The sequence below is a fragment of the Gekko japonicus genome, unplaced genomic scaffold (genome assembly GCF_001447785.1).
Source record: "Gekko japonicus isolate JY-2015 unplaced genomic scaffold, Gekko_japonicus_V1.1 scaffold3059, whole genome shotgun sequence".
NCBI classification, from domain to species: domain Eukaryota; kingdom Metazoa; phylum Chordata; class Lepidosauria; order Squamata; family Gekkonidae; genus Gekko; species Gekko japonicus.
Genome location: NW_015176541.1, coordinates 1 through 24,873, shown reverse-complemented (window position 1 = coordinate 24,873; position 24,873 = coordinate 1). Strand labels below are relative to the sequence as shown.

At 46.8% G+C, this 24,873-nt stretch overlaps 1 protein-coding gene across 1 annotated transcript in view; it reads left to right on the top strand.

The window, feature by feature from the left end:
- The window catches only part of LOC107124067 (cytochrome P450 2C14-like), a 39,745-nt gene extending 26,330 nt beyond the window's left edge, over nt 1–13,415 (top strand). The window contains exons 4-6 of the mRNA XM_015427454.1: nt 7,184–7,344; nt 12,060–12,236; nt 13,146–13,415. Of these exons, the coding sequence (XP_015282940.1) occupies nt 7,184–7,344; nt 12,060–12,236; nt 13,146–13,415 (608 nt within the window). The remainder of the gene's footprint in view (nt 1–7,183; nt 7,345–12,059; nt 12,237–13,145) is intronic.
- The last annotated feature ends 11,458 nt before the right edge of the window (nt 13,416–24,873 follow it).

Here is a 24,873-nt window from a genome sequence, read left to right as displayed (position 1 = left end):
TTTTAAAACAAAATAAAATTAAAAAAAATAAAAAATAATTGGTACCCGTGGCACCCAAGAGGGAATCCTCCTTGTCCACATCTTGGTCCTGTTCTTCTACTGGAGTATTATCCACCTGCATCTCCTCAAAATCTGATTTGATTCTTTGTAAAAAATCTCTCTCTTTTTGAACTGAATTCCAGTTTGAATCTTTGTTGCATAAAGGTAAAAATCACTCTCCAAAGTATCCCATCAATAGGCAATCTTTTTCTGTCTTAGTTTTTCAATCAACAAGGCATAATCCTTTCTCGTGCATAAAATTCTAAGTGGAATTTCTTTCAAAACAATTACATCTGTATCATCAATTTTTAACTTATTGATGAAATGCTGTTGAAGTACTTGATCTCTTGTCATCTTTCTCACAAACTGGACTAGTATGTCCCCTGGGACATTTCTTGTTTTGGCAAATCTAGAATTAAACCTGTAGACCATTGATTTCTGTTTCCATGTCCTCTTGTTTCCTCTGTTAAAAAGTTGCCAAAAAGTGAAAAAATCCTCTCTCTGATGTCTTCACCCATTTCCTCTGGAATATCTCTCAGTGTCAGACAATATTCCTTCTCTTTCAATTCCATTAGGGTTAAACTTTCTAGATCAGGGGTGTCAAACATACAGCCTGCAGGCCGGATCCAACCCCTGCAGGGCTGCCTTCAGGCGCACGAGCAACTGGCTCTCTGCTGCTTCCTATTCCTGTTTCCTGCATCGCAGCTGCTTTTGCCCAGTTTCTCCTGGCACTTTTAAAAAGACCAACAATGTTTTATTCCAGGTATAAGCTTTTGTGTGCAAGCACACTTCTTCAGAGACAGGGGGGAGGGAAAGTGAAAGAGCCGGAGAGAGAGAGAGAGAGAGAGATCCCCCTTTCCATTTCTAACAGATGGGAGAGGGACCTAACAGCACAGCTTGCATCCTTTATTAGTGAAAATGAGCAAGAGTCCAGTAGCACCTTAACAACTAACAAAATTTGTGGCAGGGCTGGCCTTTCATGAGTCACAGCTCACTTCTTCAGATACAGCTACAATGTAAGTCCATCTGTCCTTATATCTTGGAGAGTGAAGTGATTTCAGACGCCAACTGGCCCTCTCTGTCCTGTCTATAGAGCTTATACCCAGGAATGTCTGTATTCCATAGATTTTCCCCATTCCCTCACGATTCTGAGAGACCTACTTTATCAAAATTGTCATTGAACACCAAGCACTCCATCTCCCCCATCTAGGCTTGGAGATCCTGAAGGTCTCTTCTCCAAATCTCGCTCTCTGCTTCAACTTCTCCAGGCTGGCAACCCTAGCCTCAAGGGAATTAACCTGTCCTGCTCCCTGAGAGCCATGAGCTCCAGGCAGCAAGCACTCACCCATGTTTTCCACTCAGTGGGTAGATCATTGTAAACATGTCAGTCTCTGCAAAACACCAGATAGTACCCGCTCCCTTGCTGGCTTTCTACCTTCATAACTGGTCAGTGGTTTGTTGATTGATTGATTGATTTATAGGTGGTTCACAACTTATCCATAAAATACAGTCAATCTACCAGTCAACAAACAATTAAAGCAATTAAAATTATTAAAATTCCAACAACTGTTACAGGATGGTGCTTGAACCAATTTTCTATCATTGCCCCAGAGGGGGGAGGGCAAAAGGAGGAGAGGGAAATGGCATTGCAGAAGGAGGGTCAGGCATGATGGAAACGATTGCTGTCCATAACCATAAGCCTGGCAGAACATCTCTGTCTTACAGGCCCTATGGAACTGTATCAACTCCCACAGAGCACAGATGTCCTTTGACAAAGAATGCCATCAGGATGGCACCAGGGCCAAAAAGGCTCTGGTCAAGGACCGCTGGATATCTTTTGGGCCAGGAATCACCAGAAGGTTTTTCTCTCCAGAGCACTGTGCTCTTCTGGGGGTATGCCAGGAGAGGTGGTCCCATAGATACGTTAGTCCCAGACTGTTTAGGGTGAGTACCAAAACCTCTAACCTAATCTGGTATTCAACCTGGAGCCAGTGCAGCTGGCGAAGCACTAGTTGAATATGTGCTGTCAATGGGGTTCCCATAACAACCCACACCGCTGCATCCTGGACCAGTTGTCGTTTCTGGGTCAGTCTCAAGGGTTGCCATGAGTAGAGCGAGTTACAGTAGTCTAGCCTGGAGGTGACTGTTGCATGGATTACTGTGGCAAGGTCAGAGTAAGAAAGAAGGAGGCCTGGCAGAGTTGAAGAAATGCCAGTCTGGCAACATAAATGATCTGGACCTCCATTGATAAGGAGGTGTTTAGAAACACACCCAGGGTCCTGGCAGAAGGTACCAGTGTTAGAGGTCTCCAAGGGGCCTCCAGTCCATTTCTGTATCAATGTTGGCAGGCAGGTTGTGGCAGAATGACAAGACTTTATCCATGAAAAAGTTTGCAAAAGCTTCACGGCTAATGATCAAATTTCTAACGTTTTGGGTTCTCTCTATAAGATAAGTCAATGACCTAATTCCACCTAATATTAAGAGCCCTTTGACTATCACCCTTCAGCTCATACCAAAGGCTTGTGCCTCTGCCTAGGAGAAGCCTTACAGTTCAGATGCCCACATACCCTGCCTCCCAGCAGCAACAGCAGAGGTTGGGGCCTGTAATCAGACCCAGACAAACAGACCTTGCTCAATGAGCAACAGACGAGACAAAGACCCACACAGACCCAGACAAAAACACCACTCTCCACAAGGCTACGTGCACCCACTCACCCAAAAGCTCTGTCCTCTCACAAAACAACTTCAGTTAATGCTCCCCAGTAATTTAGCAGTTTAGGAAAGGGAAAAAGCACTTACCTTCCCAGCAGCTCTCTCCTGGGTTTTGTCTCCCAATCCAGCTGGCTCAGTTCTGGTAACAGATTTCTTCCAAGAAGAATCTTTTGAAGAAGAACCTACGGTTTTAGAAAGTGAAGTGAGAACCGGGAGAAACAAATCACAAGGAGTAGATGGGCTATCAATAGAGCTATTCCAAGCCACAAAAAACGGAGTCCATTAAAATCTTAACAAGATTGTGCCAACAAATATGGAAAGTGAAACAATGGCCCACAGACTGGAAACACTCAATTTACATCCCAATTCCCCAAAAAAAGGAGCTGTCAAAGTCTGCCACAACTATCAGACCATGACATTAATTTTTCACATAAGTAAAGTGATGCTCAAAAACTTAAAGCAAAGGCTGTTACCATATCTGAAACGCAAAGTGCCAGATGTTCAAAATGGATTCAGAAATGGAAGAGACACTAGAGATCATATTGCAAATTTACGTTGGATACTGGAGCATACAAGTGTATTTCAGAAGAAAATCAGCTTGTGTTTCCTACATTACAGTAAAACTTTTGATGGTGTGGATCATGAAAATTGATGGTCGGCTTTAAAGGAAATGGGTGTGCTGCAGCATTTGACTGTACTGAAGCATAACCTGTACTCCAGACAAGAGGCCACTCTTAGGATAGAATATGGAGAAACAGAACGGTTTCCAGTTGGCAAAGGTGTCAGACAAGGATGCATTTCATCTCCTTGTTCTTTCAATTTGTATGCAGAACATATCATAAGGAAAGCCAGTCTAGATTTAGATGAATGTGGAATGAAAATTGGTGGAAGGAACATTAACTATTTGAGATATGCAGATGATACCACATTATTGGCAGAAAACAGGAAGACTTGAACCAACTTCTGATGAAGGTTAAAGCAGAAAGTATAAAAGCAGGATTACAACTGAACATCAAGAAGACAAAACTAATGACTATTGGGGAATTACACAACTTTAAGATTGACAATGAAGAAATTGAAATTGCTGAAGTTCTATTCCTTGCCTCCGTCATCAATCAAGAGGGAGACTGCACCCAAGAAATCAGAAGGAGGTTGAAACTAAGAAGGGCAGCCATGAAGAAGCTAGAAAAGATCCCTAAGAGTAAGGATGTGTTGCGGATGACCAAGATCAAGTTAATTCATGCCATAGTATTCCCCATTACTATGCATGGGTGTGAAAGTTGGACAATGGAGAAAGCTGAAAGGAAGAAAGTTGATTTTTTTAAAAAATGTGGTATTGCAGGAGAGTTTTACGGATACTGTGGACCACCAAAAAGACAAATAAGTGGGCGCTAGACAAAATCAACCCTGAATTCTCCCCAGTAGCTAAAATGACTAAACTGAGACTATCATACTTCGGTCACATCATGAGAAGACAACAGTCACTCGAAAAGACAATAACACTAGGAAAAGTTGAAGGGAGCAGGAAAAGAGGAAGACCCAACATGAAATGGATTGACTCCATCAAGGAAGCTACAGCCCTCCGTTTGCAAGACCTGGGAATGGCTGTTAACGATAGGACACTTTCTAGGACATTAATCCATAGGGTCGCCATAAATTGGAAGTGACTTGACGGCACAACTCACTCACAGATAGCTGTGGCCATCACTGTCTCCACTGGCCTTGAATGTCACAGTTTAATTACTCGTTTTAATTACTCATACACAGTTTAATTAGTCATTACTTATTTTTGTCTGTCCTGAGCCTATTTCCCACCAATTTCACTATATAACTAGAAGCTGTAGTATTATGGGAGACGGAGGAAAATTTAACTCTATCCATTTTCCCAACCTCTTCATGACTCCCTTCTCTGTCAGCTTGTAGGGAGACTTTGAATCTTGCCAGAAGTCTATCAAAACATACACCTGATAAGGCCCAGAATCTCTAGACTTTCCTTATAGAAAAGGTACTCCAACCCCCTACTCCTCCTGATTGCCCTTTGTTGGACTTTTTCCAGCTCTGTGCTACCCTTTCTGAGATACACAGACTAGAACTGCACAGTTTTTCAAACCAAGGCCACGACATAGCCTTAGACAAGGGCATTGCAATATTGGCCAATTGATTTTCAATCCCTTTCCTAATAATTCCTGGCACCAGGGGTCACTTCATAGAAAAAGAGCTGCAGGAGCTCATTAGCATACAGTCATTGTCAGAAGGGATGTCAGAAGGGGAAGCAAAAGGGGGGGAAGGCATCTTCCATAGCCTCCCCTTCCCTAGCCGCGGGTGGGGGGGGGGGGAGCGAAGAGAGAAGAGGTTTAAAGTGGCTCGGGGAAGTGGCGACAGGCCTCCTCCGGCGTCCCCAGGGCCCCAGTGCTCTGGTGTGGGCCCCAGGTATGTGGCAATGGGCCTCCTCAGGCCTTCCCAGGGCTGCAGCGCTCCGGCCCGGGTCCCAGGGAGGCGGCGGGGGGCCTCCTCCGGCCTCCCCCGGACCACGGCGCTCTGGTGCTGACCCGGGGAGGCAGCGACGGGCCTCCTCCTGCATCTCCGGGGCCGCAGTGCTTTGGTGCGGGCCCAAGGGAGACAGCAATGGGCCTCCTTGGGCCTCCCCAGGGCCCCAGCGCTCCGACGCGGACCTCAGGAAGGCAGCAATGGGCTTCCTCAGGCCTCCCCGGGGCCGAAGTACTCCGGCGCGGGCCCCGGGAAGGCGGCGATGGGCCTCCTCGGGCCCTCCTGGGGCTGCAGCGCTCCAGCGTGGGCCCCGGGAGGCCGGCAACAGGCCGTAGCATATGAAGCTGGGGGTGGGGCTTGCTGCCACCACCATTTTGCCAGCTTCTGGGCTCCCGGAGCGGTGCTTCGGCGTGCTCCAGCCCCAAAAGAACCCTGCCTGGCACTGAGTTTCCCTTTGTTGTATATGTAGTAGAGTAAAGGTAATAACGCACCACACATGTGTAAACCAGTTTAAAGAAAGTTTACTAAGAAATTATGAAGGGTTAGATGAGATAATAAAAACAATAAAGAGTCTAACCGACTTGCTACATCTTATCTAGTTACTGGCTACTCCATGATGGATTCTTGGAACTCATCTCACTTCTGATCAGAAGAAGAAGAGTTGGTTTTTATGCCCCGCTTTTCACTACCCGAAGGAGACTCGGAGCGGCTTACAATCGCCTTCCATCCCTCTCCCCACAACAGACACCCTGTGAGGTAGGTGGGGATGAGAGAGCTCTGAGAGAGTTGTGACTGGCCCACTGTGGAGGAGTGGGGAATCAAACCTGGTTCTCCAGATTAGAGTCTGCAGCTCTTAACCACTACATTGTGGATCAGGATGCTGGCACCAACAGACAATTCCACTGCACATAACACAGGGAGGACATTCTGAAGCTAACCTGGGCCAGGATTTTCTGGTTCTCTTCATTTTTGGCACTTCATCTTCAGTGATCATCCTGATCATCAATTCTGAAACTCCTAGCTTTATTTTCTGATCAGTTATGCCTCCCACCAAGAGACAACTGTCACTTCTGTTGCAAATAGCAGAGGGATTTCCTGGAGATAATCTAGACTAGTTTGTTCTGACTTCTTCATTGTTGTGACTGCAATTCCCATAATCATCCTGAACCTGGTGGCAAATTTTGAAACTCCAAGTTTTCTTTTCTGATGAGTTATGCTTGCCACAAACAGACAACTGTAGCTTCCATCACAAATAATATCAGGGCTGTGTTCTAAATATAATCCTTCATTTTGGCACTCCAACTCTCATGATCATTCTGAAGCCTTTGGCCTACGTGGAGTCCCCTAGCTTCCCCCCCCCCAAAGAGTTATGCCTTCCCTAGATGGATGGATGTACAGACAGATGAACACATCCTCCTATTATTACAGTTATCTCAAATCTCAGATCCAATAACACAGTTGTGCAAGTGCTTTTCTCACACAAATTTTAAGGGCAGGATCTACCGGCTAACCTTCTTTGGGATTTAAAAAGAAATCTCATAATTTGCTGAATAGTTTGTGAAACTGTAATGAATTCTCCAACTAAGTTATACATTAAAATGTATCCCAAGATATTTAGAAGATTTACACTGTTCAGTGAAATGTCCATCTATAGCCCATTCATATATCTCAGATAGCTTTCTCAAAACCACTACCTCCCCACCCCAAGTAATTAATGTTAAACTTCTCCCTCTTATAGAAAGCATCCAAATTAGCTTGCATCTGTCTCATCTGTCTTGGTTTACTGATAACAGAACCATTTCATCAGCATGCAACACGACTGAAACTGAAAATCAAGAGAGGCCATCTCGTGTTCAGCTGTTTTCTGTCTAAAGAAATTTCATTCTCCGTATTAACGACAGAGATAAAACTATTGTGAACGTTTTGCATATATCTTGGTTTGCAGGGCAGCCACTTGACCCCTCATTACCCATCATTAACTCAGTCTGCAATGTGATATGTGCTCTGGTTTTTGGACATCGGTATTCTGTTGATGATGAAGAATTCCTCAAGCTGATACATTCCATTGAATGTAGTGTAAAATTTGGAGGTACCTTCTTTCATCTTGTGAGTAGTCTTTTGCTTTCCTGTTGTCCTGGGGAAAGATTAGGGCATCTCACTCCATGGATGATAAAGGAGGGCTGGGAGAAGGGTATTCTACATGAAACTGCTTTTTGTTGAATCAGGCTACTGGGTCTCTCAAGGACAGTACTGTCGACTCAGTGGCTTCAGCTCTCCAGGGTCACATGACAAAAAAATAATATATTTTTTTTACTAAAGCAAAATATGCTAGACAGAGATTTGACAGCCAAGTAGGTTGCGTTCGTGTCACTATCTGGGATCTGATAGGGAATATTATCTTCTGGTGTGAGATAGCCATTTCCTTCGTGACACCCACTACTTGGCAGGAGCTGAGGAGCTTTTGGTTCATGACGATGTATCCTTAAGAGAGGATGCCGTAGATGCTTGGGTAATACTGGCGACAGCAGGCTACAACTTGGGAATGGGGGGGGTCAGGTGATGCCCTAGGAGTCTAGGAAGGGGAAGCCAAATGCTGCTCTGCCTCTGAGAGTTGCGACGTTCCCTCACTGCCTCGCCACAGAACGAGATCACCAGGGGTCTTGTTGTAGAAAAAGAGCTGCCGGAGCTCATTAGCATAACTCATTAGCATAACTTATTTGCATGTGCCACGCCCCCTGACATCACCGGAAGTGACAGAAGGCCACACCCCCTGACATCACCGGAAGTGTGTCAGAAGGCCCGGCTACTTACCCTCCTGCTTCATCCTCATTCCCAAACGGAATGAGGATCGAAGCAGAGGGCGGGGTAAAGAAGGGGGCGGGGCTTCACCACGTGACCGCCCCGCCCCCTAGAGGTTCTCTTCCGGAGCCTCGTACCTGAGAGCTCCCCCCCGACTAGAGCCCTGGAGATCACCCAAGTATAGGTGCGCACGGATGCCACGTGTGCTGGGAAAGGCTACCTCAGCAACCACATGAAAGATCCTGAGGAGGGAGGCAAGACCTGATTCAAAGTCCCCGAACTGGAAGCGCCTGACCAGGTAAAAGAATCTGAAGAACTTCCAGTGAGGGAGCATGAAGGGAAGCTTCTGTCGGTTCCAGTGAAATCGTAAATCCGTTTCTGCAAGCCTCCCACTATGGACTTTCCTTTCAAAACCTATACAGGGTGCCTGGGCTGGTCTCTACCTGCAAAAACTAACAGCCTACTGGCACTTCAAAAAAGGAAGAACATTTTATTGCAGCAGAAGCACTCATGGACTACCACCCACTTCTTCAGATACGATGAGTGGCTTCCCACCCTTTATACAGGAGAAGTGGAGAACCATAAAATGCAGGAGAGTCAAAGTGAGATCTAATTAAGAAAAATTCAAGTCTGCCAACAGCTCCCAGTTCAAACCAGTACATCAGTTATCTACAGCCCACCCAGGATGTTGATAATTCCCACACCTAGAATTCAGAACCTAAAAAGGTTAGTCAAGAATAGAAGAGGGCCAACTCTAAAAATCTAATCATGAAACATACAAAAATATACATGTATTTATTCAACACAAATTAAAATAACAAACAAGGGCCCATTCATACCTCATATACAAATAAAAACATACAAGGGCTAATGAAATAGACCTAACACGTTTCGGCCTTTACCGGCCTTCCTCAGAGGTCTAATACAAACAGAACATGTTGGCTGATATGTTAAATATATATACAATCATACATATACAAAATATGGAATAAAGACCAGAAAACAATTGTTCCAGAGTTTAACCACTGGGCTTTTAACCTAAGGAACATTTTATTGGGAACATTTGGCTGTACAATCTCAGGAGAATATATAGTTGACCAGAGAGAAGTACTACTGGACATGTGATTGCACTGGAGGCTTCATTTGTATTTTTGTATTTCTTTTCTTTGCCCAGTGAATTCTAGGTTTTAGGTTCAGGTTTTTCCCCTTTTCTCTTTTTTGTCCTTGATAATTCCCACACACCAGATATGAGAGTTTCTCCAAAAGCTTGTTTCTGAGAAAGCAGGATATGGTGAGGTTGGTTTTGGAAGGAGTATCTCCAACCAGCATTTTTTCCCCCCATAAGTTTTGATGTACCATACATAACTACAGAAACCTTAGCTCTAGTTGCAAACATGGAGTCAAGGCCCTGTGTCTCCCATAAAGGCAGTGGCTCTCTCTTGCCTATGAAAGTATTCCCCTTGTTTTCTACTCATGGTTGGAATAGCACTGAGCTGCCCATTTGCCCACATCACACAGGCTCTGCTAGGGAAAGAATGCAACCACGGAGCATGCCCAGTGCAGAAAGTGCGAGTGAGCAGGGGGCACCGTTCTTCCTTGATCTCCTCCTCAAAAACAATTTGGAAAAGAAAATGTTAATCTGATCCTTTCGCTCCAAAGAGGCAATTCTTAGCCCCCCTCCCTATTTTGAGGGGGTCTCTCCCAGTGAGAGACTCAAGAGCTCTAGCATTCTCATTGATGTGGTAGTTAAGCAGGGGAGATCTTCCCGAGGAAAATATTATTTGGACAGAGCACGTGCTCCCACAACAGCTAGATCCTCCTTCTGATAACTTCAGTACTCAATTTCTGTCCCCTGAAACAAATTGCATGCATACACTATGCCAGAGGTTCACAACCTTTTTTGAGCATGAGCAAGCTTTTAACATTAAATATATTTACATATACGAAGACCTCCAAAGTGATAGTAACTGTACATAACCATTGGTTATGTATTTTCTCAATGACAAAAGGATCAAAATGACAATGCTCGGTGCACATATGGATCCCTGGCCCCTTGCAATAACTCTGCCCCCCCTCCCCTGGGTCCCCACTGTACTAGGACCTTCTGTCTGCCTTGGGAAGCTGGATAGCTTTCCTCTTCTCTGCTGGCCGTGCGGGGACTGTGTAGGCGTTGTTGCCTTTGTAACCTGCAGGTGGCCAAATTGTGCAGGATTCTTGAGCCTCTCGGACTGACAGACGGATGGATAGATGGATGCTCTGTCTTTAGGTACTTTTCCCCCTCTAGATGACTGCTGTGACCAGTGTTCCCTCTAAGCTGAGTTAGTGTGAGCTAGCTCACAGTTTTTTAGCCTCTGGCTCACACCTTTTTGTCTAAGCTCGGGAAGGATGGCTCCAGAGCAAACTAATTTATGCAGCAGCCAAGTCGCTCGCTCACAACTTTAATGCCAGGAGCTCACAAAGTAGAATTTTTGCTCACAAGACTCCGCAGCTTAGAGGGAACATTGGCTGTGACTCCAGAGGCCAGATCTTGCGTGGGGATAGGGGGATCACAGTTGAAGGGGATGACTCGCTCTGCTACCCTGTGCCGAGGGCGGTTGTTCTACACTAGATTAATTTGATCGTTGCTCCTGTCCAGTGCACTGCAGCATTTCCATGGACTTGGTGACAACATTATATACCAGCAAACCTCAGAGCTGGAGGCATAAGAACATAAGAGACGCCAATGTTGGATCAGGCCAAAGGCCCATCCAGTCCAACACTCTGTATCACACAGTGGCCAGAAATACCAGGGGCCATCAGGAGGTCCAGCAGTGGGGCCAGGACATTAGAAGCCATCCCACTGTTGACCCCCCCAAGCACCAAGATGACAGAGCATCACTTGCCCCAGAGCCCCTATCTATACCTTGTGGCTAATAGCCACTGATGGACCTCTGCTCCAGATGCTTATCTAATTCCCTTTTGAAGCCGTCCATGCTTGTAGCCGCCACCACTTCCTGTGGCAGTGAATCCCAAGTATTAATCACTCTTTGGGTGAAGAAGTACTTCCTCTTATCCGTTCTAACCCGACTGCTCAGCAATTTCATGGAGTGCCCACGAGTTGTTGTATTGTGAGAAAGGGAGAAAAGTACCTCTTTCTCTACCTGCTCTTTCCCATGCATAATCTTATAAACCTCGATCATGTCACCCCTCAGTCGTCATTTCTCCAAGCTAAAGAGCCCTAAGCGCTTTAACCTTTCCTCATAGGGAAAGTGTTCCAACCCTTTTATCATAGGCAAGTACCCTATGGTTTGAAATTCTGATGTGGATGATCTTCTCTCAGCCATTGTCTACAAAAAGGAGAAAACTGAGGGAAAAGCTGCCCTGGAAGCACTGCAAAGCAAAGTTTCCAAATATCACCTCACTCCGAGCAGAAGGCAGGAATGGAACTGCCAATGGAAGAGGAGAGTGCCTCCCACCAGTGGTCGAAGGAAGCGGTGATTTGTCCCTGCCTCCTGTTCTGATGTGGAAAATCACCCATCAGTCAAGGATATCCTCATCTTCCAACTGAGAACTAAGCAATCTAGTCGTACTGTTCACCTACTAAAACTGGCTGCACCTTGTTGCTGTGTTTTGGGAACCGAGAACTAACACAAAGTTAGGATAACATTCACACGCCCCCTCCCTGTGGTTTAGACCTTGGCCCAGGAGCAATGTTCACTCTAAGCTGTGGAGTCTCATGAGCAAAAATTCTACCTTGTGAGCGACTGGCATTAAAGTTGTGAGCGAGAGATTTGGCTCCTGCATAAATTAGTTTGCTCTGGAGCCGTCCTTCCTGAGCCAAGACAAAAATGTGTGAGCCGGAGGCTAAAAAACTATGAGCTAGCTCACACTAACTCAGCTTAGAGGGAACACTGCCCAGGAGCTGTCTTTCGTTCACTGAGAATCCACGTGCTCGCTCTTGAATGTAATCCAGTTCATGATGCTGAAAGGGCTACTCAGGCTGTTGACTGATGTGCAGGATTTGCTTTTGTTTTCTTCTGCAGATGTACGAAGCAGTCCCATGGCTCATGAAACATATCAAATGGCCATACAAGGAGGCATTTGCCGCTGTAGATGTTGTGCTTTCACATGCAAGGAAAGAGACAGAAGCGCATAGGGCACAACTGGCAGTGCATGATCCACGGGATTTCATCGACTACTATCTACTCCAGATGGAGAAAGTAAGTATCCACTTTGTGAATTCAGCTCCTCTGAACCATAGTTACATTCAGGGCTATTTTTGAGCAGGAAGGCACAGGAACGGAGTTCCAGCTGGCTTCAGAGTTGGCCACGCCCACTACAGCCAAAACCTCTGCGTGCGTGGCTACAGAGGGAAGGCCTGGAGAGTGACCCCCTGGCGACTCCGAGGCGGGCGAGCCAGGGAACTCACAATACCCTTCCTAACAGTTCTGATTATGGCCACGACCACAGTGATACTGGATTTAACAGGAATTCATGATTAATATTTAAAAATTACACATGAAAAGTAGTGGAGTTCCAGGCGTAGCATAGTGAAATCAGCTCACATTTATTGATTACATCGCAGCGAAAAGAGATAATTGGTGCGAGGCCGGTTTATATTCGTGCACACACTCACACCCAACACCCCCCCCCCATTCCCGTGATAGGTTCTATATACATGGCCCCGATAATGATAGGTTCTTATCAGGATCCCAGCGCTCCCATTGGTTCTCCCTAGGATCTGTGATGGCTATTGTTCTAGACCCGAAGGTCTGTGAATCCGGTAGACCACGTGGCATAACATACATACATAACAACACATGATTGCTAAAGTCACACAATCCAATTATCTTTTTAAAACAGAACACAGTAGATCTCTGCTATCTTTCTTCTTGGACATTTTAACTTCCCCATTAGGCTGTACTGGTCTGAAACTCCTGTACTTTTTACACAGCCTTATATCTCTGGATGAAAAACCAGTCGACAGCTCTTTCATTGTTCAGATCGTAGACTCCATCCTATTATATCCTTCTCCCTTCTTTCTAGAAACAATTCACAGGTCTTTGGGATGAGGTATTGGGAACTGAAGCAAACATCAATGTAATTTTATTTCCTGTTGTCAAAAACAGAGCAAGAATGACCCCACTTCAACATATGATGATACCAACCTGTTTCAGTGTATTTCTGACTTATTTGTTGCTGGGACAGACACAACCAGCGCCACCCTGCAATGGGGACTGCTTCTCATGGTGACTCATCCAGATATCCAAGGTGAATATGAATTCCGTAATGTAGACAAGTACCACTCTATTCTTAGCAGCTTGCTAAAGAGTTCATATCGGGGCTGGTTAATATATCAGCACAAGCTGGAAGTCTGTGAAGAACTGGTGGGCGGATAAATAATTGGGAATTTTCCCTGTGTGGAAATAGATTTCTCCCCACTCCAAGTTTGTACAATGTCTTAATGGACTGAAGTAGAAACAGAAGTCACCAGCCATTACATAGGGATAGAGGGTGGGAGGTTGTTGCCAGGAAGGTCTAATTAGTGTAGTAGTTTAGATTAGAGTCTAATCAGTGTAGTGGTGAAGTGCACGGACTCTAATCTGAGAGAGCTGGGTTTGATTCCCCACTCCTCCGCTTGCACCTGGCTGGATGACCTTGGGCAAGCCGTAGTTCTGATAAGAGCTGTTCTTGAAAAAGAGCCATTTCTGTCAGAGCTCTCTCAGCCCCACCTACCTCACAGGGTGTCTGTTGTGGGGAGGGGAAGGGAAAGAAGTTTGTAAGCCGCTCTGAGACTCCTTCGGGAAGTGAAGAGCGGGGTATAAATCCAATCTCTTCTCTTCTGTTCTTCTAATTAGAGTCAAGATGCTTTACTGTACTCTAGTTAGACCTCACCTAGAGTACTGTGTTCAGTTTTGGGCACCACAATTTACAAAGAATATAGACAAGCTAGAACGTGTCCAGAGAAGGGCAACGAAGATGGTAAGGGGTCTAGAGACCAAGTCCTATGAGGAAAGGCTGAAGGAGATGGGTATGTTTAGCCTGGAGAGGAGATGACTGAGAGGTGATAGGATAAACATCTTCAAGTATTTGAAGGACTGTCATATAGAGGATGGTATGGTTTTCTGTTGCCCCAGAAGGTCGGACCAGAACCAACGGGTTGAAATTAGTAGACAACTCACTGAAAATGTCAACACAGTGTGCGACGGCAATAAAAAAGGCCAACGCTATCCTGGGGATTATTAGGAAGGGAATTAAGACAAATCAGCCAGTATCATAATGTCCCTGTATAAATCGATGGTGCAACCTCATTTGGAATACTGTGTGCAATTCTGGTCACCACACCTCAGAAAGGATCTTATAGCATTGGAAAAAGTGCAGAAAAAGGCAACTGGAATGATAAAAGGGTTGGAACACTTTCCCTATGAAGAAAGGTTAAAGCACTTGGGGCTCTTTAGTTTAGAGAAACAATGGCTGAGGAATGACAACGATAGAGGTTTACAAGATTATGCATGAGATAAAGCAGGTAGAGAAAAAAGTACTTTTCTCCCTTTCTCACAAGACAAGAACTCATGAGCACTCCATGAAATTGCTGAGCAATTGAGTTAGAGCAGATAAAAAGAAGTACTTCTTCACCCAAAGAGTAATTAACACATGGAATTCACTGCCACAGGAGGTGGTGGTGGTGACAAGCATGGATGGCTTCAAGAAGGAATTGGATAAACATATGGAGCAGAGGTCCATCCGTGGCTATTAGCCACAAGGTATAGATAAGAACTGTTGGTCTGGGGCAAGTGATGATCTGTATTCTTAGTGCTTGGGGGGGGGCAACAGTGGGAGGGCTTCCAGTGTCCTGGCCCCACTGGTGGACCTCCTGATGGCTCCTGGTATTTTTGGCCACTGTGTGACAGAGTGTTGGACTGGATGGGCTTGATCCAACATTGGCTTCTCTTATGTTCTTAAATCAGAAGAGTTTTCTGCTAAACATTAGGAAGAACTTCCTGACAGTTAGAGGCTGACATCCCTAGCAGCTATGAGGCCTGTCTGTGGAATATGGTGCCCTCGGGCAGGCACAGAATCATAGAGTTGGAAAAGACCTCCAGGCATCCCAACTGATGCCCAGTCCTTGAACATGGGCACTGTCCTGGGAACATAAGAACATAAGTAGAGCATGTTTGATCAGACCCGTGGATCCATCTAGTCCAGCATATTGCTTCACACGGCAACCAACCCATCGCACTGGAAGACCAAACAAACATGACATGGAGGCCAAGCCCCCTCCCCCCGATGCTGCCACCCAACACTCATATTCAGAGGTTCACTGCCTCTGTATATGGAGGCTTCCTTTAGCTACCACAGCTAGTAGCTATGGATGGACATCTCCTCCATGTATCTTCTAACCCCCCTTTAAAGATACCTGTGCTTGTGCTCATCACTATCTCACCTGGCACTGAATGCCACAGTTTAATTACTCACTGTGTAAAGAAGTATTCCCTTTTGTTTGCCCTGTACCTATTTCTCAAAAGGGGTCACAGGTGTCCAGTAGGAAAAACACATCAGCAATCCTGTGATGTAAACATATCAAAAGATTTATATTACTTTCAAGACTTATAAAATTACAAAAAGTTTTATCAATTACACAATATTGTGAACAACAGGTCCAATATAGTTCTACATGATGAGTATCCGGTATAAACTCATTTCAACTATACAGTCTTCCTCAGATGTAATTTTATACTGAAGGGCGAGGTCAGCATCTTAATCCAGTTTAATGTAGTAATTTTCTTCATAGTATCCTGGAAAAACCAAGGTAAATGCAAATTCATAAGTAGCTGCATGGAAATTAATTATATCAAACCATAATACCTTAATTAGTTTCAAAATTTAGAAAACTTACTTCTGGATCATACCAAGTGTTTACATGTGGAGCAAGCCCATAGGTTTCAAAAAAGCCTCTTAGATTTTGTTGGCATTGCTCTCCTAAACACTGTTCATTTTCTTTCAGTAGTCGCAACCCAGTCTTCATTTCACCCAGCTAAAAGCCCTTATTTTGTGGCTGGTATAAATCTTTTGATATGTTTACATCACAGGATTGCTTATGTGTTTTTCCTACTGTACCTATTTCTCAACAATTTCTCAACTTGCCCCCAAGTCCCAGTATTAAGAGGGAGAGAAAAAAAGCTTCCACTATTCAATTTCTCCACTACCCTGCATAATTTTATTAAACTCTCTATGATGTTGCTCCTTAGCTGTTTATTCTTCTAGACTGAAAAGGCACGGACTCTCCAGCCTTGCCTCATAGGAAAGATGTTCTACTTGCTAATCATCTTGGTTGCTCTCCTTTGCATTTCCTCTAGCTCTGCAATACCTTTTTGAGCTATGGTGACCAGAACTGCCCATAGTACTATTCCAAAGGAGGCAGCCCTACAACTTATTGGCCATTTTATTTTCAATCCCATTCCTAATGATTCCTAACATAAGTTGCCTTTTTTCACTGCTGGCACACACTCTAGGGTTGCCAAGTCCATCTTCCACCCCCAGCGGGGGACTTTGGGGGCGTTCCTGGAGGGGGTGGGGCATCCCCAACGTGATGACGTCACATTGGGGACGTCTGCCGCCCCGCCCCCACCCGCCCGTGCGCCGGATCTCCAGAAATGGCAGTTCCCTGCACTTAAAGTAGCCGGCAGCCGGTGTTTCCCCTTTAAGAGCAGCTGCGTTTCCCTTTTAAGAACGAAGCTGGCATTTCCCTGCAAGCTTGCGGAGTTCGCGCTTGGGATGAAACATGGGTTGCACACACTTAAAGGGAGAGAGATGGGTGGCTGTGGGTGTTGGGGGTGGGGCTTCACCTGCCGGCCATCTGGCCGGTGGCAGGTAGAACCCCCCAAAAAACGGGGGACCCCTGGCAAACCGGGGGGTTTGGCAAGCCTAACACACTGGTTGGACGTTTTCGTTGAGCTTTCCACTGCAACCTCAAGATCTCTTTCAATCTCAGTCTCAGCCAATTCAATTTGGGCTTTTTGTTGTTGTTGTTGTTCCAAGATGCGTCATCTTACAGTTATCCACATCGCATTTAATTTGCCATGTTGTTGCCCACTCACTCAATTTAGAGAGACCCACGGGTAGCTCTTCAACAAGCTGGATAATTTGGTATCATATGCAGATCTGGCTTACTACACTGCTCACCCCCAATTCCTAATTCCAGGTCATGTATAGCACAGTGGGAGCCAGAGGCATCGGCACTCAGCCAGCTTGCTAAGGCAACCCAAAATGGTGGCCCATTTGAGGATGCCATTTCTTTTGCCTTTGAAAATCTTAGTCTGCAGTGCATCGCAGATTCATGCACAGACTGCAGGAACACCCTTTGGGGACTTTCCCCCACCTTTGTGCCTGACCCCGTTCCATGTTCCCTCTAAGCTGTGGAGTCTTGTGAGCAAAAATTCAGCTTTGTGAGCTACTGGCATTAGTTGGGAGCGAAGTATTTGGCTACTGCATCAATTAGTTTGCTCTGCAGCCATCCTTCCTGAGCTGAGACAAAAATGTGTCAGCCAGAGGCTAAAAAACTGAGTTAGTTCACACTAAGGGTCAGGTCACACGGACATTTAGTGCGGGCTTCGCTGCTGATCCCTCGCACATTAAAGTTTCCTGTTCATATTGGCAAACCCGCCTCCTGCACTGAAGCAGGCTGAGTCCCGCGGTTTCTGCTCTTTTTATCTGCGTTTTCTGACACCCGTTGGAACAGGTGTTTTCTGATATCTCGTGCTTTGTATCCGCAGTTTTGGTATCTGGACAGCAATCCGCCGTGACTGCACTAACCCCCCCCCCTTTGTGTGTTTCCTGTTTAAGTTATGCGCATGTGCAAACAGGCACTAGCTTTTATTTTGGTCTTCTTAGTTTGTATGTATGCCCAAGCGCATGAACAGGGTTTTTTTTAAAAAAAAACTCACACCACCGTGGGGACGGCGCGCTGTGTGATCAGTACTTCGCGCGAGTGAAGCGGAAGACAGAGTCTGACCACCTCCAAGCGATATAAAATGTCACGGATAGAAGAACGACCATTGGTTCTTACCGTGAGGGGTCCTTCTCCTCTGAGGTTCAGGAGGACATCTCTATGGGTTATTCCCACCGTGCCTTTAGGGAGGCAGGAAATGATTTTTTCCCCTTCCTGTTGGCGCCTCCGGAATAGCCCTCAGTTCTGGAACTCCGAAAGCAGTGGTAGCAGCCAAAAAACAGAACTAGACCTCGCTCTAAAAGACATAACTGCATAACATAACATTAACGTGCTCAAACTTGGCAACTGTAAATAGAAGAAACTCTGCAATGTGCAGGTTAGAATTAACAGCAGAATGGTAAGGAAGAATCCAGCAGGGAAGACAGTCAAGAAATAGGCAAGAAGATGACAATGGGAGGGCCGAGATGTCCTCCTGAACCTCAGAGGAGAAGGACCCCTCACGGTAAGAACCAATGGTCGTTCTCCCTCTGAGGAGGAGGACATCTCTATGGGACCTCACCGAGCAGTGTCCAGATTACTTGGGTGGGTTGTCATCTTCTTCCATTGAGACAACATGCTGGAGTATTCTTCTCCCAAAAGCGGCGTCCGCCGAAGCAAAAGTGTTGATCTTATAGTGTCGAATAAACGTGGAAATGGAGGACCAAGTAGCCGCCTTGCAAATCTCCTCCACTGAAGCCCTATTGGTCAAAGCTGCATTCGTCGCTGCGCTCCTTAGAGAGTGAGCTGTAATTCCATAAGGTATCTCTAATCCCGACGCTCGGTATGCCTCAATGATGCAGGACTTTAACGTTAAGCTGATGGCCGATTTGGACATCTTCTCTCCTTTTCGCGGTAGAGAAATGTTTATGAATAGTGCCTCTGTCTTCCTCCATGTCTCCGTTCTGGTCAAAAAAATCTTGAGTGCTCTTTTTACATCCAGCGTATGCCACACCCGTTCTTTAGGGTGCTTAGGATGCGGACAAAACGTAGGTAAACATATTTCTTGAGAAAGATGGAAGATGTCACTTTAGGTCTGAAGGTCGGATCCATTCTGAGTACCACTTTGTCTTTATGGAAAACACATAAAGAGGAGCGTGCTGACAAGGCTCCAAGCTCAGAAACCCGACGTGCAGATGTAATAGCCACGAGGAACAACGTCTTCATTCGCAACCACTTGAGCTCTACTTCACGGAGTGGTTCAAACGGTGCTTTAGTGAGCGCGTTCAACACTACGTTTAATTTCCAAGTTGGGAAACGATGAACCTGTGGCGGAGCTCTGGCTGTTGCGCCTTGAAGAAACCTCTGGATGTGGGGATGTTTATTTAACGGACCTCCATCCAGAGATGGCAACACTGTGGATATAGCCGCTAACTGCCTGCGCAAGGTGGAAGCCTTCAAACCGTTGTCTAATCCCTCTTGGAGAAACGCGAGGACAGAAGCTAGCGACGGTTCCAAGGGATCTATCTGTTTGCGCCGACACCACCTCACGAACGCTTTCCACGTGGTGTTGTAAATGCGAACTGTGGATTGGCGTCTTGATGACAATATGGTGTCCTGGACTTGAGACGAGTATCCTTGCTTGTTCAGCGCGTCCCGCTCAATCGCCACGCGGTCAAACACAGCCATGCTGGGTCTGGATGCCAAACCGGCCCTTGGGATAACATGTCCGGCGACCTGGGAAGTTTCAGCGGAGGGAAAATCGATAGTTCCTGTAGAGTTGAGAACCACGGTCTGCGACCCCAGGCCGGGGCAATCATGATCACCTCTGCTTGCAGTTCTCGAATTCTGCGAAGCGTCCTGGATATTAACACAAACGGCGGAAAAGCATACATCAACCCCTGAGGCCACAATGTCATGAGTGCGTCCGTCGCCTCCGCCTCCCGATGGAAGTATCTTGAAAAATACCGGGGAACCTTGTGATTCTCCGGGGACGCAAACAGATCCACTAGTGGTCGGCCAAAGTGAAGTGTTACCTCTTCGAATATTCTTGGATGCAGAGACCACTCCCCCTCCTGGATGGTCTGCCTGCTGAGCCAATCTGCCTGTACATTCTCTATCCCCCTCACATGCTCTGCCCTCAGCGAAGCAAGATTCCTTTCCGCCCAGGACAGGATCTTCGTCGCCTCTCTGTGTAGTTGCGAGGATCTGGACCCGCCCTGTTTGTTGATATGTGCTTTGGCGGATATATTGTCTGTTCTTATGAGCACATGTTGGTTGCGTAGCTGAGGGGAGAAGTGTAGTAGAGACAAATAGATTGCTCTGATCTCTAGTAAGTTGATGGGAAATGTCTTTTCTGTGGCTGACCAGATCCCCTGAACTGGAGCGCCCTCCAGGATCGCGCCCCAGCCCAGTAGGCTGGCATCCGTGAACAGCTCCTTGTAGTGTCTGACCAGGAACAATTTCCCCGTCTGCAGATTGTTCAAATTTGTCCACCATCGAAGACTCCTCTTGACTTTGAGGGGCACTTGGAGACTGATGTTTCTCTTCTCCATGATTTGGAATTGATAGGGGCGAAGAAACATTTGAAGAGGTCTGGAATGCATGCGAGCCCACTGCAGCATGTCGATACTCGCGACCATGAGGCCCAGGAGACTGGCCAAGTCCATGAGCGCAGAAGACCTGCTGGTGTATATTTTGGAAGCTAAGTTCTTGATCTTTTTGGCCTTGGACAGAGGGAGGAACAGAGATGTACGTACAGTATCTATTACGGCACCGAGATGCTCGATCTGTTGTGTCGGATTTAGAGAACTCTTCTCGTAATTGATTTTGAAACCATGACTCTGCAAACATAGCAATGTCTTGTGGGTGTTCTGGACAGCTTGCGCCTGGTTGTTGGCCCGGATCAGCAGATCGTCCAGATATGGATGGACATGAATTCCCTGACTTCGAAGATGAACGACAGGGTTGATTAGTAACTTTGAGAACAGTCTGGGCGCTGTGGAAAGTCCGAAGGGGAGCGCCCGGTACTGGAAATGTTGGTTCATTATGCAGAAGCGAAGATATCTCTTGTGAGACGGATGAATGGGCACATGGAGATAAGCTTCCGTAAGATCGATGGATGTGAGGTATTGGTTTGGAGATAGGGAATCCGCTATCGCCCTCAGAGTCTCCATGCGGAAATGTCGAACTCTTATGAACTTGTTCAGGAATTTCAAGTCCAATATTGCTCTCCAGTCCCCGTTTCGTTTGGGGACCAAGAACAATATGGAGTAAACTCCCTGCCCTCTCTCCGCTGGAGGGACTGGCTCGATGGCTTGGATATCCAGCAGATGCTTGACGGCCTTGTGGATAATTAATCTTTTGCTTGAGAGTTTGCTCGCTGGCGATTTCAGGAATCTCTGAGGTGGATACCGCAGAAACTCGATGGTATAGCCGAGAGACACGACGTCCACTGCCCAGGCATCCGCCTGGGACTCCGACCAAGCCTCTGAAAAGTGGAGTAGCCGTGCCCCGACTGGAATCGTTGAACAGTCATGCCTGTTTAGGTTTGGCGTCTCGGTCTCCCCGATCACTCCTGTTAAAGGGGAATCTGTGGAAACGTGATGAAAAGGAGCCTCGCTTGGCAGGTTGTTTGGAAGTCTCCCACGATGTCCTTTTGAAGTCTTGACGAAACCTAGGCAAGGTGTGCTGTGACCGAAAGGACTGGTTCCTTCTGTCAGGCCGCCGAATAGATCTGGGCATTGCTTTCTTCTTGTCCCTGGATTCTACCAGAATGGCGTCCAGAGCCTCCCCGAATAAGCGATCACCCTGGAAAGGATATGCTGTTACAATAACCTTGGAGGACGAGTCTGCCTGCCATGCCTTCAGCCAAAGAAGTCGCCGCGCCACCGCCGTGGAACCCGTGGCTTTGGAGGCGAAAGAAATGATATCCAGAGTGGCATCTGCCGTGAACGCATTTGCCTTGAGTACTCGTGACACTCCTTCCAGGATACTGCGATTGTTCTCTGGAATGATTTGATTCAACTTCCGCAACCAGACTATTGCGGCTCTAGAAGCGATAGAAGCAGTGGCTGCCGCTTTTACCATCATCGCGACGGATTCATGAATCCTCCTGAGCGTTGCCTCCAACTTCTTGTCCGTTGCATCTCTGAGGTTGCCGGAACCGTCCTCAGACACCAGACCGGACGACTGGATCGCTGCCACAGGACCATCAACTGGGGATACCTGCAACAACTCGTTAGCATAATTAGGCAGAGCATACAGTTTCTTGGCTAGTGATGGAAATTGTCTATTCACCATGGGCTTGTCCCAACCTGAACGCAACTGCCTTTCAAAATACTCCGGAAAGGGAAAAACCTTCTCGGTTACTTCCTCTGGAGGGAAAAACTCAGAATTGCCTCCAGATTTAGATTTAAACTTGGCCTTGGCCGCCTTCTGGTATTCTGAAGGTGGCACGTCACGTAAATCAAGTGCCTTAATGGCCTTGGAAAGAAAAAAACTGATAGTCCTCAACTTTGAAAAAACGATTAGCCTGCTCAGGCAATTTCAGCTCTTCCTCCTCATCTTCTGATAAAAATTCCCCCTCCTCCCTATCTTCTAATGAAGATGCGGTTGACTCCACTTCCTCCCTCCAATTTTCCTCATTGGGGTTTCTGGAAGGGGGGGGGCCTTTTTCGCTGCCTTGGTTGGCCAGTTACCTTGAGCAGCATCTAGATGAGGGGGCACTAGAGGAGTGGGGGCCATGGGCCGCAGCTGCGCTAACTCCTGTTGGAGAGACTGGCGAATCATGGCCATCAGGTCCGCTGATAAAATCGAGAACCCCTGATCTGGGGACTTACCCCTCTGAAGGTCAGACGCCATCTCAGTCTGCTGCAGCATTAGAGGCTGGGAAAGGCTAAGCCGTCCACCATCTGCCCCCGCGGCTCCCATGTTGTCTCCTTGGAAGGTGCCGAGGCTAGAAGCCGGACCTCCAAAATGGCTGCCGTCCGCTCGCGAGCGCGCCAAGGGAATGGCGGGCTCTTCATCTGCCGACAAATGGTGCCGCTTCTGGCCGCGCAGCGCGCCGGCCGATTCAATTAATTTCGTTGCGGGCGCCTGATCGCGTCGCGAAGACCGATCCGGCCCGGGAGCGTTGTGCGAAGCCGCCGCCGCGGCGCTCGCATTTCCCTCGTCGCCTGAGGAGAACTCCTCAGGTATCTCCTTTGCCGCCATAATTCCGCAGTCGCTCCTTCCTTCGGGTCAGGAGACCCCTTTTTTCTTTTTAAATCTCTCTCGGAGAATAGGAGGAGGGAAGGAAAGAACAGGGCAGACAGCAAAAGAGAATAGGGAAGTGTTAGGTTAGAAAAAAGGAGCAAGGTAAGCTGCTAGAGAAGGGAAAGTGAAAGAAAATAAGCTAAAGCCTATGGATTGCTGCTTCTCCCTACAGAGGCAGGAACATAACTGGGCTATTCCGGAGGCGCCAACAGGAAGGGGAAAAAATCATTTCCTGCCTCCCTAAAGGCACGGTGGGAATAACCCATAGAGATGTCCTCCACCTCAGAGGGAGAACTGCGGGAAAACTACTGCAGTAAGAGGTCCGTGTGACCGCGGCCTAACTCAGCTTAAAGGGAACACCGAGTCCCATTGTAACTGCAGAGATGCTCCAAAGAGGATACTAACTCCCTTGGCTGCCTGGAAACGCTTTCTACTTAATCCTGACAGGCAAAGGGGTCCCTCTGTCTCCAGAGACACTGCGGTGAAACTCCCTCAGGCATTCAGTGGATGGGGCAGGGGTGGGGAGAAGAACCACCCACTGTCATTTCAAACTGTCACCCAGTTTGAAAATTCCACCCTCTCGGCCCCTCCCGCGTACAAATTAGCCGACCGGATTCTAAAACAGAACCAGGCCAGCATAAGAGTCCACACTAACTCAGCTTAAAGGGAACACTGACCCATTGTACAGATGTTACTATCTGCTTGGAGGCCAGGACTTCACAATTCAATCCGGTGGCTAGTAAGCAATGAGTTCCCCAATACATGGCAAGAGCGCAGCAATGCAGGAAACTCTTACCCGGGGGGGGGGGGGAGAAAACGGCAGTGGGGGAAAAACAGAACACTGCAAACAGTGTGAGACAGTATTGGAAAGAGAGAGTTGGAGTTGCTGCCCTGTAACGATCTGCCCGGCAGAAACAACGAAGCTGACTTTCTCATACATAAGAGTTAGGGTTGCCAACTCCGGGTTGGGAAATACCCAGAGGTTTTGGGGCGGAGCCTGAGACGGGTGGGGCTTTGAGGAGGGCAGGGACTTAAATACAGAATGATGCCACAGAGCCCGCCTTCCAAAGCAGCCGTTTTCTCCAGGGGAACTGATATATTTATCGCCTGAAGATCAGTTGTCATAATGGGAGCTCTCCAGCCATTACCTGGAGATTGGGAACCCTCATATCAGTCCTTTTCCTTGAGGCCACTTAGTACAATCTCTTTAGCAGCCAACTAAGGAAATCAGGTGTACCACTGAGTGCTTGTGGCCACAGCTCTTGTACGTACGGCTCTCTTTTTCAAAATATATGGCCTTGTCTGCCTAGAGAGTTGTATTTATGTCCTTTTTTTACAAAAAAAGTAATGTTCCTTGTGGAGTATTCAGTGATACTGTTGTACGCTTAGTAGATAGTTCTGGATTAAAGGTTAAGATCCACTCTGTTGGACAACGCACTGGAATCTAGGAAATGCAGAATCTGGAATTAACACGAAACGAGTCGTTTAAATGGACAAGGCAGAGAACAATCAGCTCTGCTTTGAGTTTAGGCAAGTCCGGTTTCCTTTTTCTCCAGATTCTTTTCTTACTTCTAGCAGGGAGAAAATGTGTCTTCCTTAAGAGGTCAGGCTCTTCTATCTATTGCGCATTGTCCGTTTTTAATGAAATCACATTGTAATGTATTCAGCCTGACATG